This window comes from Puccinia triticina, chromosome 7A, assembly GCF_026914185.1.
Source record: "Puccinia triticina chromosome 7A, complete sequence".
In the NCBI taxonomy this organism is placed as follows: domain Eukaryota; kingdom Fungi; phylum Basidiomycota; class Pucciniomycetes; order Pucciniales; family Pucciniaceae; genus Puccinia; species Puccinia triticina.
The window spans coordinates 3,977,075-3,991,886 of record NC_070564.1 but is presented as its reverse complement, the minus strand read 5'-3'; the positions used below and the strand labels follow the sequence as shown (position 1 = coordinate 3,991,886).

The window sequence follows — 14,812 nt, the reverse complement described above, 5'->3', positions numbered from 1 at the left end:
AGAAAAAAAGGAGGGGCCCGACGTATTGGGGGTGGTTTTGATCCCTCAGAGATAGGTGGCTGGGGCCTGATAACAGGTTTGGTTTTGTTCCAGACTTACAAAAAGAAGAAACAAGGCAATAATGGGAAGGGTTTATTACTTACTAATAATAACCTATCAATTATCGCGACAATCTTCAAAGATGCGGACGGAGAAGGCAGCGTTTAGACAAACGAGTTACTGAAAACTGTATTGATTGGTTTCAGATACAAATTTGAGTCAATAGAGTGGTCAGTTGATTGTTTGGTGTGTCTAAGCTGAGGAGAACAAAAAAGAGGATGGACTAACACCAGGAAAAAAAAGTAGTCACTTGATGGCAAGTGACATGATTCAGCTTTGCTTTCAGCTCCAACACTGCTCCAATGCTGCTGCTCTCCACCAGCACATCTGGGGCTCACATGATAGGTGTCAGGATCAAAGCACTCAATGTGAAAAAACCAGATGATGCTCAGCTTTGGCCCTGGCCCAGCTGATGCTCAGCTTTTACCCTGGCTCAGCTGATGCTCAGTTTTTCCCCTGGCCCAGCTGATGCTCAGCTTTGGAACTGGCCACATGATGATTATCTTTGGCCCTGGCACAGCTGATGCTCAGCCTTGTCCATGGCTCAGCTGATGCTCAGCTTTGGCCCTAGCCTAGCTAATTTTCAGCTCTGGTCCTGTCCAAGCTGATTCCCATCTTTTTCCCCGGCCAGGCTCAGCTGATACTCAGCAAGCTGAGCATCAGCTGGCCAGCTGGCCCAGGACTGGGCCAAAGCCAAGCATCAGCTGGGACAGGACTAGGAGAAGGCTGAGCAAGGACTGGTATAAAGCTGAGCATCAGCTGCGCCAGGACTAGTACAAAGCTGAGCATCACCTGCGCAAGGAATGGTCAAACGGCTTTATTCCAATTCTGAGAGTGAGCTGCGTGAAAAAGCTGAGTATGAGCTGGGCAGAAAATCTGAGTATGAGCTGGGTACCAAAGCTGAGTATCAGCTGGACAGAACTTAGGATCAGTTGGGCTCATCAAAAACTGAACAGGACCTCCTTGGTAAATTTTGGAAGTTGAGGAGATGGTTGGGAGATTGGGGTAAATAGTGGATAGATATTGGATAGATGGTGGGTAGCTGGCTGGAGCTGGTGTAATGTCACTTGTCATCAACTGACTATTTTATTTTCCTGGTGTAACCTCTTTAAATAATGTTTTCGTCCTCCTTGGTACCTACCTTGTTGTGGTATCTCTAGATATTTTGATGGGGAGGTTGATCACTGTTGGTTTATTATTTACGAGCTCAAATGGGGCGGTTGGTTATTGATGTCAATTGGTTTATCACACTCGAACTTGGTTTATCGCACTCGAACTTGGTTTATCGCGCTCTGACTCGGATGGGGCAGTTGGTTGTCTGGAGAATCCTAGTTGGGGAGGATATCTCAGCCACCATTGGATAAGTGACACCTGTCATTTAAATGTCATTGACATGTTTGTATGTAGCGCACATGCCCGGGTGTAGTTTATTATTCACACGGACTATATTTCAAATACTCACTACTTTTCAGGTTAAACTATATGTACATATATAGTTTATGTATCTATTATATATTTATATTATAAGTGACAGATAACATAGATATCTGTCACAAGAAAACGTGAAATATTAATTTAGTATTATTTATAATTATTCTTATAAGTGTTACGCTGGCTTGAGCTGCGTAGCCAGCTGACACAATCACTTTGAGTCTGTGCCCAAAGATCAATGCTTCAGAAGAGTGAGATTGTTGTGGGGGAGACAGAACAGAGGAGAACTACTATGTAAGCTGTTCAATACAAAAAGGTGACCCAATGCCCCTCGTTCCGGGAGACCTGATATGTTTACGGACTACCGGTCTAACTTAACTAAGTCCCTCTATTGGAGGGGGGACGCCGTCCCGCAGGGACCCACCGAGGGGAGCGAAGCGTCCGAAGGAGGTCGCTTCGCTCCCCCGAGGAGGGAATTCGCTAGTCAGACATGGGTTGTTCAAAGAGTGTTTGGATTTCGGCATGCATTCCGTCTTCAAAGCAGGCTTTATGATTGGGAGGAGCTCCTCTAGGCTCTACTTGTCTGTTGCGGTAACAGAAGAGTCCCTCAAGCAAGGGCACCACGGGCTCACTGAAATTTGGGACGTTGGCTTTTCCCCCGTCACCGCCGCTCTCATTAGAAGGATTTCAACTCGTATTCTCCTACACATTTTCATCGTGTTTTTCCTTGTTCGGAATAGGCCTCGAGGTAGACTGGCGCGTCATCAATTTGTTGGTTGGGTAAGCCCATCACACGTCTGCGCAAAATCAATTTGATGCGGAAATAGGTTTGATGTTCACACAATAAGTGAGGACGGTATGTAGATGGATGTTTGAAATAATGCAACTTTGCGCGTATGTTGATGCAAACACATGTCAAAACAAGGGACGAAGCAGTACCTAGTAAGCAGTACTGGGTCACATATGTAGATGCAGCAGGGATGGAGACTTTGGCGCGAGGACAGTGTCGCTTTTGATTTGGGCCTATGGGTTAGTAGTCAAAGTCGCATCTTGACAGTCGCTGTTGTAGGACTGGATGGTTCAAAGGGAAGTCGAAGGGTAATGAAAGATAGATAGTTAGCAAGAATTGTATCAAGTGAAAAACAAATCAACAGTTTCTACAAGAAGTTTTACCTTGCAACACGTCGCCTTTTCCTTTTCGCCACAGATGAAAAGCGGGACGTCCTTGTCATGAAAGTGATACCTTATATTTACGGCGGGGTGGTTGTCTGAAAGGATGGAGGAGAAAATTAGTATCTGCGGTCTGTACGCAAAATCCATAGAGAGGGTCTTGACAAAGATGTTTGTCTCACTTCGACAATAAAGCTTGGGATGTAAGGCATCTGGACACTCGAAATAACGCTCGTCTGGTCCCGGCTGCAAGTTAGCCTCTCGTCGCGAAAGGCTGGGTGATGGACTACCGGCAGCACTCCCAATTGGGGTACTGATGAATAGCAGCAGCATGGCGCTCAGAAGCATGGAAATACCGGATTTCATGTTTGGGTCTTGATAAGATATAGCCTATGGGAGTTGGATGGAATTGTTGGGTTTGGGCAACTTGAGGGCAAGGATGTTGTTGATGAGCGAGTCGAACGTGATGTTGTGAGCGGTATTTATAGTGTGCCGAAAGGGACGACGAATCACAAAGGCCCTCGTTGGCTCAGCCATGTTCTCTGCAGATGAGGTACCACCCTAATATGTCCGTACACGCCTACACCTAGCCGGGTAAACGTAAATCGAGAGAAAAGGTGGCGGGTCCCGACGCCGGACAGGCGCCACCATGACGGTCCAGCCATGGCAGAGTGCCATTATGACGGTGCAGCAGGGTGCAGCCATGGTTCCCTGCCATGTATGGCCTTCCAAACCTTTGAACACTTATTACACGGTTCTTTTACCTGGAGTAGGTACGGCGTGAGGTGGAATTGGTCCGCGGGGCCGATGTCACCTACGAGCCGCCATGGCAGGGACCCGTCCCTGTGCTAAAGGTACGGCTGAGCCTTACAGAGTGCTCGTGCTATACAGGGGCCTCGCCTCATTGATCAAGCATGAGGACATGCCTTGGCGAGGACAGGGAGCGACCGCCTGTGAGGTACTCGAATTCGTGGTCAATGGTTGGTTAACTTAATAAGTCCCTCTATTGGGAGGGACCTTGTCACTTTTTGACATGAGAGCTTTGGGCTCTTTAATGTCGAGAAAATTGCCCTCACTTTTCTTCCATGTTTCCCTCGAAATTGTTGGCTCTCTGAGCTTTTTGCTCTACGGGGATTTGATACGCCTCATCGCCAGGGGCTTGTTGTTAGTAGCTTCTGAGGTGGCAGGCAGAGCCTCCAAAGTAGTGACTTGTGAGCGCTGAATTATGCACATCTATTGACACAGTTGTGATATTTAGGGCCATCAATATGTACCGCGGTGGTCTGAATGGTCGGTCGGTAAATTTCCGACGCGAGCCCACTTTAAGGCCCACAGTTAAGTTGCTTGAAGAGATCTAAGGCTACCCTTCTTCTTTTCGCTCTTTACTTGCCGAGGAGGCTCCAATCTTCTTGGATAAGGCTTGTGTTGCGTTTGAGTCAAAGATTGCGTTCAAAATTCGGGTTTACTTCGCGCACGGAGGGAAACTCGTTGCGCACGGGAATTTCCGTTGACTCGACGTCACGTGACGTCGGGCCCCCCTCCGTGCGCGCCACCAGCTCCCCTCAAAAAACTATCCGCACACGGGGGTGCCGTGCGGTGACAGGTGGCCGGGGTGAAGCACTCCGGCCATCCGGAGGAAACAATCCCCTCGATGACCGGCACAGACCGGTCATCGAGAGGGTATATCACATCTCTCTCGATGACCGGCATTCCGGTCATCGAGAGGACAAATCCCCCTCGATGACCGGTACAGACCGGTCATCGGGAGGCTACATCCCTCTCGATGACCGGCATAGACCGGTCATCGGGAGGCTACATCCCTCTCGATGACCGGCATAGACCGCTCATCGGGAGGCTACATCCCTCTCGATGACCGGTACAGACCGGTCATCGGGAGGCTGCATCCCTCTCGATGACCGGTACAGACCGGTCATCGGGAGGCTACATCCCTCTCGATGACCGGTACAGACCGGTCATCGGGAGGCTACATCCCTCTCAGTGACCGGCATAGACCGGTCATCGGGAGGCTACATCCCTCTCGATGACCGGCATAGACCGGTCATCGAGAGGCTACATCCCTCTCGATGACCGGAGTAGACCGGTCACCGAGAGGATACACCTCTCTCAATGACCGGCATTCCGGTCATCGAGGGGGATTTGTCCTCTCGATGACCGGAATGCCGGTCATCGAGAGAGATGTGATATACCCTCTCGATGACCGGTCTGTGCCGGTCATCGAGGGGATTGTTTCCTCCGGATGGCCGGAGTGCTTCACCCCGGCCACCTGTCACCGCACGGCACCCCCGTGTGCGGATAGTTTTTTGAGGGGAGCTGGTGGCGCGCACGGAGGGGGGCCCGACGTCACGTGACGTCGAGTCAACGGAAATTCCCGTGCGCAACGAGTTTCCCTCCGTGCGCGAAGTAAACCCGTCAAAATTTGAGACATTTAGCAAGTGAAAGAATTTGAAAGACGAGGCAAAAGGATTGGACAAATGCAAATGGTATGTGAAGTTAGAACGAGGGTTATACTATGTCAACGAAAGGAAACTTGCTGAATAATGAACAATATACATCGGTCTTTTATATTTATTGAGAAAGGTGCTGATTATCCCATAGTGTCCTAACAATCATTCGGGACGCTAGGTTTTTAGCCAAGCCATCGTGATCGCTGTCTTTACCTTTCAAGACAAATTCCAAGCGCCTTGTTTCCTTGGGCCTAAGGAAGAATGCATTAGATGGGAGGCCTGTCTCCATGTCTTTGAAGTAACCCCGCACTCCTGCCGTAAGGAAGATTGAACAGATAGAAAAATCCGGTGGCTTGGTTAGTGACAGTTTTGTCCGGCGAGTTTTGGAAACAATTTATGATTTACCTGGAGGGTGTTCGACTTTTTAAGAAAGCGGCCAGGAATTCAAAGGATGAGACCCTCAATCGTTTCATGCACGCACGGACTAGATGAAAGAAGACATACCATTGACCCAAAGAGCAACTCCGCCACTCGCCACTTCAACTGAAACCTGGTTATGGCCAATTGGCCGAGTCTCGACTTTGGTTGGTTGCAGCTGACAATCCTTTAATTCGACGGGGTGGAAGAATTGCTCATTAGTATATTTACCATCACTGGTGGTCAAGGTGAGGTGCATCCAAGCGTTGTTTGGCGCGTGTCCACTAGGGACCATCTCGGATAGACCGCCCGCATGGTATAATTGCGTTGAATGTATTGGTTCCACTGAGAAGCTCTTTGTCGTTGTATCAGACAATTGTTGACCCGTGAAGTCGTACCCTGCAGATTTAGGGATCAAAGTCAAATTGAGAAATGTAGTTTGAGGCAAAGCAACTGATAACGTTTACTTACATGTCCATTGAGCAGTGCCTTCAACTGGTTGCCTGTGAGCACAAAACTGGTTTAGATTAAATGAATGTTAATTTCATATCCCATGCGGCACTGACCATAGGTCTGATGTGACATAGATATCCAAGGTGTTATTTGTCTGGTGGAATATTGGCGATATTACGACATGGGATTGAACGCGCGCCGCAATGTAGTGAAAAACCTTCCATCGACCCGTGTATTCTATTGATGACCAACTAATGCCTTCCCATACATCATTCACTATGTTTACAATGTCACCATCATGTTAGATGTGCCCATGACCAGGTGTCAAAGAGTTACGGGAAAAAACGACTTACGCTGCCAGTAAACGGCCCCTGGAAAAAGTAAGTATTGCAGGAACATAATATTAAAACCACACCATCAGCAGATGTTCAGTGCCTTACTGTGGATCGGAAACTGACCCATGTTGTTTTCACCGCGGCTGGCACCAAGGCGGTAATAATGGATTTGCGAGGCCATGAAGGCTGCTTGAAACACTGGTGAAACGTAGAGCTGCTAGTCAGCTCCACTGTTGAGACGAAAAAACGGAGGTTAGGAGCACCCACCTTGAGTTGAATAGGCCCATTGCGCTAACTGAGTGTGATGCTCACCGGTGATGTTTGGGGTGGGATAATGATCAGTCACCCCGGTGGTCATCTGCTTTTGGCCGTCATCCGCCGGCCATGGATATGTCAAAGATTCGGCGGGGTTGTGCTGCGGTCACAAAATATAAAGTAAAAAGAATTGAATATGGAATACACCATTGTGGATTTGACAGTCGATACAATCTGATTTACTTTGTTATGGGCACGGATAACGGTGGAATTAAATTCGTAATCCTCGGGAGATTTAAGGACGCGATCCCATGTATAAATGGAGGGCATTGAATGGAATCCAAACTGCGCCCAAAACAAATATCAAGCGCATCAATGGGCGAGTTGGACTCATTAATCGAGAGGACAACCCAATTTTGTGAACTGACCTCGTTGACAAAACGGCCGACCGGATACGACGAAATGTTGAAACTGACCGAAGTATCGTAGTTGTAATGTTCCTTGTCACCGTAGAGCTCGCCGGGCGTAGAATTGTAGTAACGAGCTACGTAAGGGTCGAGGGAGAGGTAACTGTTTTTAAAGAATAAAAACAGTCAATAAAATCACATGAAAATCAGACTAAGAAGGGAAATTTACCCCTGGGTTGTTGATGATGGGATGTACGATATTGAGCGTGTGTTGTCCAACACAAGCTCTCGCAGAACACCTGAAAGAAAAACGAGATTAAGCCGCAGTTCAAGTCCATGATTACGCCATGTCACACACGGTTATTGAGGTGATCATATTGGTTGAAGTAAATTGAACCATTTGTCCATGTCCTATTGACATCGATCAAATATCCTTCACCCTATGGTACAATTTGATATTGTTTAGAAATTATTTGACGACGTCCGCGGGGGCTAACTGTCACTGACCTCGTTATTACCAGCCCATAGAGCGGTGCTAGGATGGCGGTTCAACCTTGCAACATTCTCAGAAACCTCTGCGCGGATGTTGTCGAGAAACGATTCGGGGGACAGAGGATAAGCCCCGCAAGCAAATACGCTTTCCGACCAAGCCAAGATGCCAAGTTCATCGCACAACTAACGAAGACAGCGCAATATAAAAACAGGTAAATGGCGAGCAGAATTGAAACATGAAAGTGTACATAGAACACTTCAAAGAGACGAACTTACATCGTAGAACTCATCAGTCTGATAAGCCCCGCCACCCCAAATTCTGACGACATTCTGATGGGCCAGCACAGCGGATTCAAGAATCCATCGGATAGTGGATGAATTGGCACGAGCGGCGAAATTATCGATCGGAATCATGCTGTCCGTCAAATAAAAACAGGTTAATGTATCTCGACATTATGAAACACACAAGGAGAGGAGCACATACCTTGAGCCTTGCACATAGAAGGGCTTGCCGTTGATGATGAAGCTGAAACGAGTACCAGGCCGGATGCCATTTGCCACCTCTTGATCTGTATAGCGACTTTGATCTACGACAATGGTGCGGAATCCGACCTTTTCCCACCAGGACAGCTCTGCATCTTCTCCTCCCAACGAGGCATCATGCGCATCGACTTGTAACTTCAACTCAAGATCGTATAGCGTAGGACTGCCGAGAGTAGCAGGGTACCAAAGTTCGACTTGTTTGGGATCGATGATGTATTCGACTGTGAGTGAATAATCGGGGCCAAAGGTTCTGTAAAGAGGAGTCTTGAGTATACTGAGCTGCTTTGCTGGTAGTTGAACCGAGGTGCCTGAAATGACGCCAGACAATGTTGCGTTAACAAGTGTTGGAGAGGTGATCGGGAGGGTGATGTTGATGACCCAAGGTGCGCCTTGATCAGGCATCAGATTATTACGTTGGCCTGCGGGGAAAAGATAGGCAATCAGCGGGATGGTTATATTTTTTTTACAAAGGCAACATGTGCTGTATCCATCAAATTTGTAAATACCTGATCGATAAATATCAATTATTGTCCGGTGGACCCAGAGAGAAGGGGTACCAGTGGTCTCAGGTGTTGCCCTTCTGCGTTTTTTGTCGGTGGGTTTGCCGGCAAGAAGCGATAATCCTTTCGGGGTCGTGCCTGGGGTAACGGATTGTTTTCCATGAACGGTTCTCGTCTGAGGCTGATGAGCTTTGCCTTGGTCAATAAGCCCAAGGCTGGACTGTACCGGAGCAGAAAGTCCTATCAAGTAAGCTGGCTTGATCCTGTTGTCAATATACCCAAAGATCACGAGTTAGCAGATCTGGTGAGCGTGTCTTATAACAAGAGACAAAAAGGCGCTCACGGCCCGGAAGGGAGGTAGGCGGGACCTGATGAGCCCAAACGCAGTGGTCAGTTGCAGAACAATTTAAACAACTGAAGAAATTTTTGTGGCTGCTCTACTCACCCCAATCCCATCCAAAGTCTGATTGTTGTTTACGAGCCCAGTTACGATAATTATATTCGAAGGGTTGAAGGGTGGTTGAATTCTTCTTGTCTGCCGATTTATTTGGGAACCACATGTTACCAGGTTCATGTGCTATTCTGGAGGCAGTGGCGTACGCAGATGCAAACCTAAGAGACAGTGGGATTGTTTGGTTCTGGGAAGATTTGATGACTTGAGTGGCTATAGTCAAGCAGAACATCATCTTGAGTTAACAATCACCATAGACCAAACCCTTTAAACCACAAAACGCTCAAACTTGCCATCAAAAACCCAGCTTCGAAAAGCGTTGTCTGTGGAGCCGATCCGCTGCCCATTGACTTGGATGTCACAGAACGTATCAAGCCCATTGAAGACAAGATAAAACTGCGTGATGTCATTCAAAGGGTTGGTGAAGCGAGTGATTTAGTTTTGTTGTTAGGTTCCGTGTTCACCATTTGGTTGACTCACGCGTTCCGCCTTAGCCCATTGATCATCGGTCTTGACTTTGAATTTTGTCTCCCAGGTCCAAGCTTCTTCTTCCCCAACCCATCTGGTAGTTCCCTCATTCAGCCCAATATTGGGATCATCGATCACGCCAGCCTTGATGAGGGCAAGATGAGGCTGATTTAAGAAAGGGGTCGGCACTACAATCGAGCGGTTGGCGTTCACAAGAGACCACTCGAAGGATGACAAGCTGAGGTGGGTGGACGGCAAGGGTGGGCCTCGCTCGGAAGCAGCCGCTGAAACCGAGAAAGGCAAGGCGCTCAGCCCGATAAAACACAATAGTGATGAGAATAGATGGTACATGGCCGATGATTTGAGGGGGGGATCAGCGGCTGAGACAAATGGGGGCGGGCATTTAAATGTACGATGGGTCAAGGAGCGTAAGGCCGAAGAGTTCTGTATCCGTCAAACACCTCAAGTGGTATGAGCGAAGTACATAGCGTACTCTCACCGTCCTCGTTGTACATATTGACATACAGTTCGAACGGCCAGAGAAAACCATTCCGTGTTCCACAGAGAACAGCCCGTGTAAACTGTAGTCACTAGTCCGGTTAACATTTGCCACCATCAGGTGTTATCATCTTGCCGCTTCCAAGTCCCCTCCAGCATGCCCAGTCGGCACGAAGTTGTAACTTGTAAAGAGAAATGGCGCCATGAGTAACGTTTTGAGTACATGCGCAAATACATAATGAATGTCAAATGCCGTCTGTGCAGTGGCGCAGTCCCACAGAACCGATTGCAACTCTTCGACCGGGCAGAGAACATGTTGACGAAGACCATGATCTTTTTCCTTGTCAATTATCTTTTGGATTTACGATCACAGTAGCCAGCTGTTTCTAATCCACCCCCTAAAACCGACAAAAACAAGCAACTATCAGGGGTGCCGGCTCAATACGGCAGAAAGGCGCAGTTGAGATCGAAACTTGTTGGATTGTGTAAAAGTCAGGATTTACGTTCATCTAACCCAAATGTACATACATCTTGGGGGTTGCTTTGATGAGACTTACAATTTTGTATTATTATTTTTTCGGTGCAAGAAAATGAAAGTTTAATGAGTAATCATGAGGAGCAAACAGGAGGAAGTCTAAATACAATTTTTTCTTTTCTTTTTGTACTTCACCGGGATTGAAAGGATAGCGAAAGCGAAGAGAGCCTGGACGGTGAGAAGGAGAGATCTTCATGCCACTATGGAGATCTAGCAGAAGTCGGAGAAGGGGAATACGCAGTTTTTTAAGACGGGAGCCAACGACTGAGGTATATGGGAGATTCCACAGCACTGCCGTGTATCAGCAGGGTGGCGATATTCGAGATCTACCATCTATCTGGCTTACTGGTGTCCGATATTTGAGAGCAAGTTTCCAGGGCCACGATGGCGGTGAGTGCGCGCGACTGGCATGTTGGTGAAAGTGCGAGGGACACGGGACAGGAGGTTTTGGGCAGTTAGATAACGCAGGTTACTGGAGTCGTTTTCTAGCTTTGTCTGGCCAAGTCAACTGTTTGGCGTGTTTCCCGATTGACTATAAAAAACCCACGCCGTGTGCTGAAAATGAATACTTGAAAACTCAACGGTTTAGAAAAAAAAGCTCGCAGGTCGACCAACATACCATTGCTTCAGTGTGCAGTGATGATTTGTGACAGTCGTCGGTGTGAGCTGTTTCGGCGCGGAGGGAGTCGGCTCACGAAGGAACGCTTGATGTTATAACGATGGGAATTCTTGGCGCCAGGCTCCCTGATTCGGCTTTGAACTGAACCACGCCGCACGAAGATCACTGAAGATGACTGTTGGGAGTGTTGTTTGAGTTGAGGGGAACGCTGAAAGGAAAGGGAAGTGCCAGTTCATTGTTGGTGATCAAGCTTGTCGATCAAATCAATGCGTGCAAGTGGATGTGCAATAATTACACAACCCGGTCAATTTTGCTGCGCAACATTCATTCGAAAGAACATCTGGTCCTATCTGGTCTGAGCTTGTGTGGGCGACTGAGGTAAGTGAATTATGGAGTTGGTGGTGGTGGCCGACAGGGTTTTTGTGTGCCGAGTTGATCAGGAGGTTCGATCAAGGAGCTTGAAAAAGAACCACAAATATTCATTCAGTACCGGGTCATCAACATGGAACAGAGATTGCAATGGAGAGCCTGCTCACTAGTGACCATCCATGGAAGTTTCTGATGAGATTGGGAGATGGAGAGACAGACGGGCTTAGATCGAGAGACAATGACGAATTTGGGATATCCGGGGGATTGTCTTCCATGTTGTTGAGCGTGCATTCCCTGTCCCCTTCGAGCTGCGAGCTTCAAGAAATCGGGAGCGAAACGGATTCGGGGCTTGTCCTTCTTCCGTGGTGAACTGGGTCCTCAGCGCCCCTAACTTATGTACAAGTCCCCCACTTCGGAGGGCCCTGGTACAGCCTGGGCTGGCGCGAAGCGCGACCTCCGAAAGAGGTGAGTCCCTTCGGGACGTGGGGGTCCCCCCCTCCGTTCGAGAGGCTCGGTCCCGGGGAAAACTCGCGGGTATCACACCATTTCGTGTGATATTTCACAAGATTGGAAAACTTGGATTGCGCAGCATCCGGAATCGTCGGAGTCTGAACTGCTACAAATTCAACCGACAATGGTCATTTCTTTTCTGCAGCTTCCTGGATCGGGATCATTGAGTTTGTGACGCTGAACAATGGGTGAACACTCCCTTCCTGAATAGTCTTCGTTGCCAGAGGAAAACAAAGGCGAGTGCGGAGTGAGCAGTTGGCCAAAGGACCTTTCGCGGTTGAACTTCAATGCAGCATTTCTCCCCTGGCAAAACGTTCAAATCCAACCGATGTGCGTTGCGCAGTGTTCAAAAGTAAGAGCTACTGAGCGATGAACTCTTTCGTATGGGAGCTGTGCCTTTGTTTTGCGCGAGCAACCAGTGTACCAACATCGACACAGCCAATCATGAAGGCTTGGAGAATTTTGTATAAAATACACTTGTGTTGGACCTCATCTTGCCATCTGCATCATAATTCAAAGTCGCAGTTCTCGTTCGAAAGGTTCTCTTGCATAGTCTATTCACCCACCCCTATAATCAACCCTTAATTAGTTCCAGCTCAGGCAGCTGTTTTATTTCCTCTTCTCCATTTTTTCTCCCGACTTTGAACTCTGCGAGTCACTTGGTTCGATCACTCTTTTGAAAGGATTATTTTCAAGCGTATTTCCCGTTGGTCAAACCTGTATAGCTGCGGCTCTGGTTTACATAGTAAGTACTTTTCTCTTATTGCAAAGTTGAATTCGGATACTCAATATAAGATTATACGAATTTTACAGCTTGTCAGGATCACCTTCTGGAATCGGAAAAAGTGATGATGATTAAAAGCCGCCACACCATTCAACTCAACAACTGCGTTACGATAGTCGTATGGCTACAGACATTCGATGCGGCACGATATTATCCCCTTCGAGAGTTTTCGATGGTGATTATTACTGTCCCTTCGCGTTTCGGGTTGGTGGCTTACAGGGTGAGAAGCCAAAGGTCCCAACAACGCTCCGTTCATCCTGGCACGTTACGCATTTCGTGGGGGAATCCAGAGTTGCCCGAAAATTGTCGAGTCATCTCCGATATTTTTTTGCAAAGAGTCGAGGCTTTTGTCCAAAGGATGTGGGCAAATCAAGAGGGGTATGAGCGATTCGAATCAAGTGGCGCTCGATGGCTATTGGATGTTCTGAGACGAGAGTTGGGACACGATTTCTTCGACCACCAAAGGCTTCGTTTGGTAATGGAGAAAGTCGTTGCCCTGTTGCATTCTGATTGATCAATTTCCATGTATCATTTAAATCTTGACTTGGTCATCGCACTCGCAGAAATTCTTGTCTAGAAAATTTCCTCACTGCTTAATGGTTCTCATGTGACATCTATACCATAAATTACAACAAACCAACTGCAACAAAATCAAGGATAAAATGCCTAACTTTCTACTCATCGAACCAAACCAAGGGGTCTTCCTTTCTCATAATTGCTCTGTAGGATATGATGCGCCCGGTATTCCCATCTTTGACCTCGTCTGTTAAGATTGAGTGAAAAATTGCGTCTTGCTTACCCTCACCGGGTGGATCATGTAGCCTGAAGAATCGACAAATAGATACAATATAAAACACTTAGATGCGGGGAAAAAATCTGACGTCAATTGGACGTTACTGACCGGACATGTATGAATCCCTCCCCTTCATCATCCATGAGGGCAGAAAGTCTGATTTTCCCGAAGACGACAGCCCCGTACGATGTTTTACCCGACCTGATCAAAACGAGGTCATCCTTGACATTGAAACGGGAAATTTCTTGGTCTGAGATGGACTTTGCTCTTGAAAACATTTTTGGCTGGACTTGCCATGATAAGGTCGAATTTGATGGTGCAAGTTAGCTTCTCGGGGGAGAGGAGTATTGATTGATTCAAAGAAGGAAAAATAAACAGAAATCTTGCCTCGTGCTTGTCCCAATGACGTCTAAGCTTAACCAACTCGTGGCGAATGGTCGCTGCACATTTCTCAAAAAGCTGCAAGCCATGTTCCTAGACCACATGGAGCAATCGTAATAAGGGTATATATTCAAGACAGTCATCTGCTTGTGAAAATTTGTGAATGCTTACATTTGGGGGATGAGCTTCGTTCAAAGGTCTATCCAAGGTCGCTTCAGTCGCCATTGTGATGTGTGATTGTTCGAAAATGCCGACCTGCTCGGCTGCAGGTGTTTCTGAAGTGAATGCGGGGGGGCGCACGGGACGCCACTCCGAAAGGGGGACATGACATCATCACGAGCCAAGGGTGGATTATGATATCTCTGATATCTCCAAGGCACCAGCCTCCAAGCATCGCATAAACAGCTCTAACAGTCGTGATCCTATTCAATTTGATCTGATTCCAGGTAACCCAGAAACACACCTGAAGATTAAGATGCAGATGTGCCGCTTGATCTTCAGCCCTGTGAGTGTGGAAGCGGCTTAAGAAGGTATGACTTCACTGTATTTATGAAGTCCGTTCCATAGCAAAAAAAAACATATCCAAAGAAACTTTAGAGGAGAACATTGAGGGTGGTAAGATGGCAATTACAATTTACGAGGAACCTCAATCAACCAGCTAAGAGAACCGAAGTGTAAGACTCTAAAGAGAAGGCACTCTGACGAAAAGAGATGCGTCAGCGTGATAAGCTCAAGTGCGCTCCCGGTATCGATCCAACGCGGTGAGGAAAGAGTAGAACCGGTACCGGGTGCCTTGGACTAGTTCAATCTCAACCAATAAATTGTAAATAATTAAGC

General features: G+C 47.5%; 4 protein-coding genes across 4 annotated transcripts; 1 reads left to right on the top strand and 3 right to left on the bottom strand.

Moving 5' to 3' along the window:
- Nucleotides 1-2,553: 2,553 nt before the first annotated feature.
- PtA15_7A452 (uncharacterized protein) lies at nucleotides 2,554-3,066 on the bottom strand (the record flags this gene model as incomplete). The annotated part of the gene is made up of 3 exons (XM_053171060.1): nucleotides 2,554-2,601; nucleotides 2,704-2,798; nucleotides 2,883-3,066. 3 exons carry the CDS (start codon nucleotides 3,064-3,066, stop codon nucleotides 2,554-2,556), a joined length of 327 nt encoding a protein of 108 aa, XP_053022279.1.
- Nucleotides 3,067-5,286: 2,220 nt separating this feature from the next.
- PtA15_7A451 (uncharacterized protein) lies at nucleotides 5,287-9,837 on the bottom strand (the record flags this gene model as incomplete). The annotated part of the gene is made up of 20 exons (XM_053171059.1): nucleotides 5,287-5,477; nucleotides 5,571-5,585; nucleotides 5,670-5,981; nucleotides 6,054-6,085; nucleotides 6,149-6,311; nucleotides 6,389-6,406; nucleotides 6,494-6,568; nucleotides 6,638-6,785; nucleotides 6,869-6,970; nucleotides 7,054-7,195; nucleotides 7,262-7,331; nucleotides 7,391-7,472; nucleotides 7,540-7,707; nucleotides 7,801-7,939; nucleotides 8,009-8,486; nucleotides 8,574-8,830; nucleotides 8,911-8,935; nucleotides 9,013-9,231; nucleotides 9,312-9,414; nucleotides 9,499-9,837. The coding sequence occupies 20 exons, from the start codon at nucleotides 9,835-9,837 to the stop codon at nucleotides 5,287-5,289; spliced, it is 3,078 nt and encodes a 1,025-aa protein (XP_053022278.1).
- Nucleotides 9,838-12,865: 3,028 nt separating this feature from the next.
- PtA15_7A450 (uncharacterized protein) lies at nucleotides 12,866-13,315 on the top strand (the record flags this gene model as incomplete). Its single annotated transcript, XM_053171058.1, has 1 exon — nucleotides 12,866-13,315. One exon carries the CDS (start codon nucleotides 12,866-12,868, stop codon nucleotides 13,313-13,315), a length of 450 nt encoding a protein of 149 aa, XP_053022277.1.
- A 160-nt stretch (nucleotides 13,316-13,475) lies between these two features.
- PtA15_7A449 (uncharacterized protein) lies at nucleotides 13,476-14,200 on the bottom strand (the record flags this gene model as incomplete). The annotated part of the gene is made up of 4 exons (XM_053171056.1): nucleotides 13,476-13,623; nucleotides 13,703-13,878; nucleotides 13,982-14,068; nucleotides 14,147-14,200. 4 exons carry the CDS (start codon nucleotides 14,198-14,200, stop codon nucleotides 13,476-13,478), a joined length of 465 nt encoding a protein of 154 aa, XP_053022276.1.
- Between the last annotated feature and the right edge of the window lie 612 nt (nucleotides 14,201-14,812).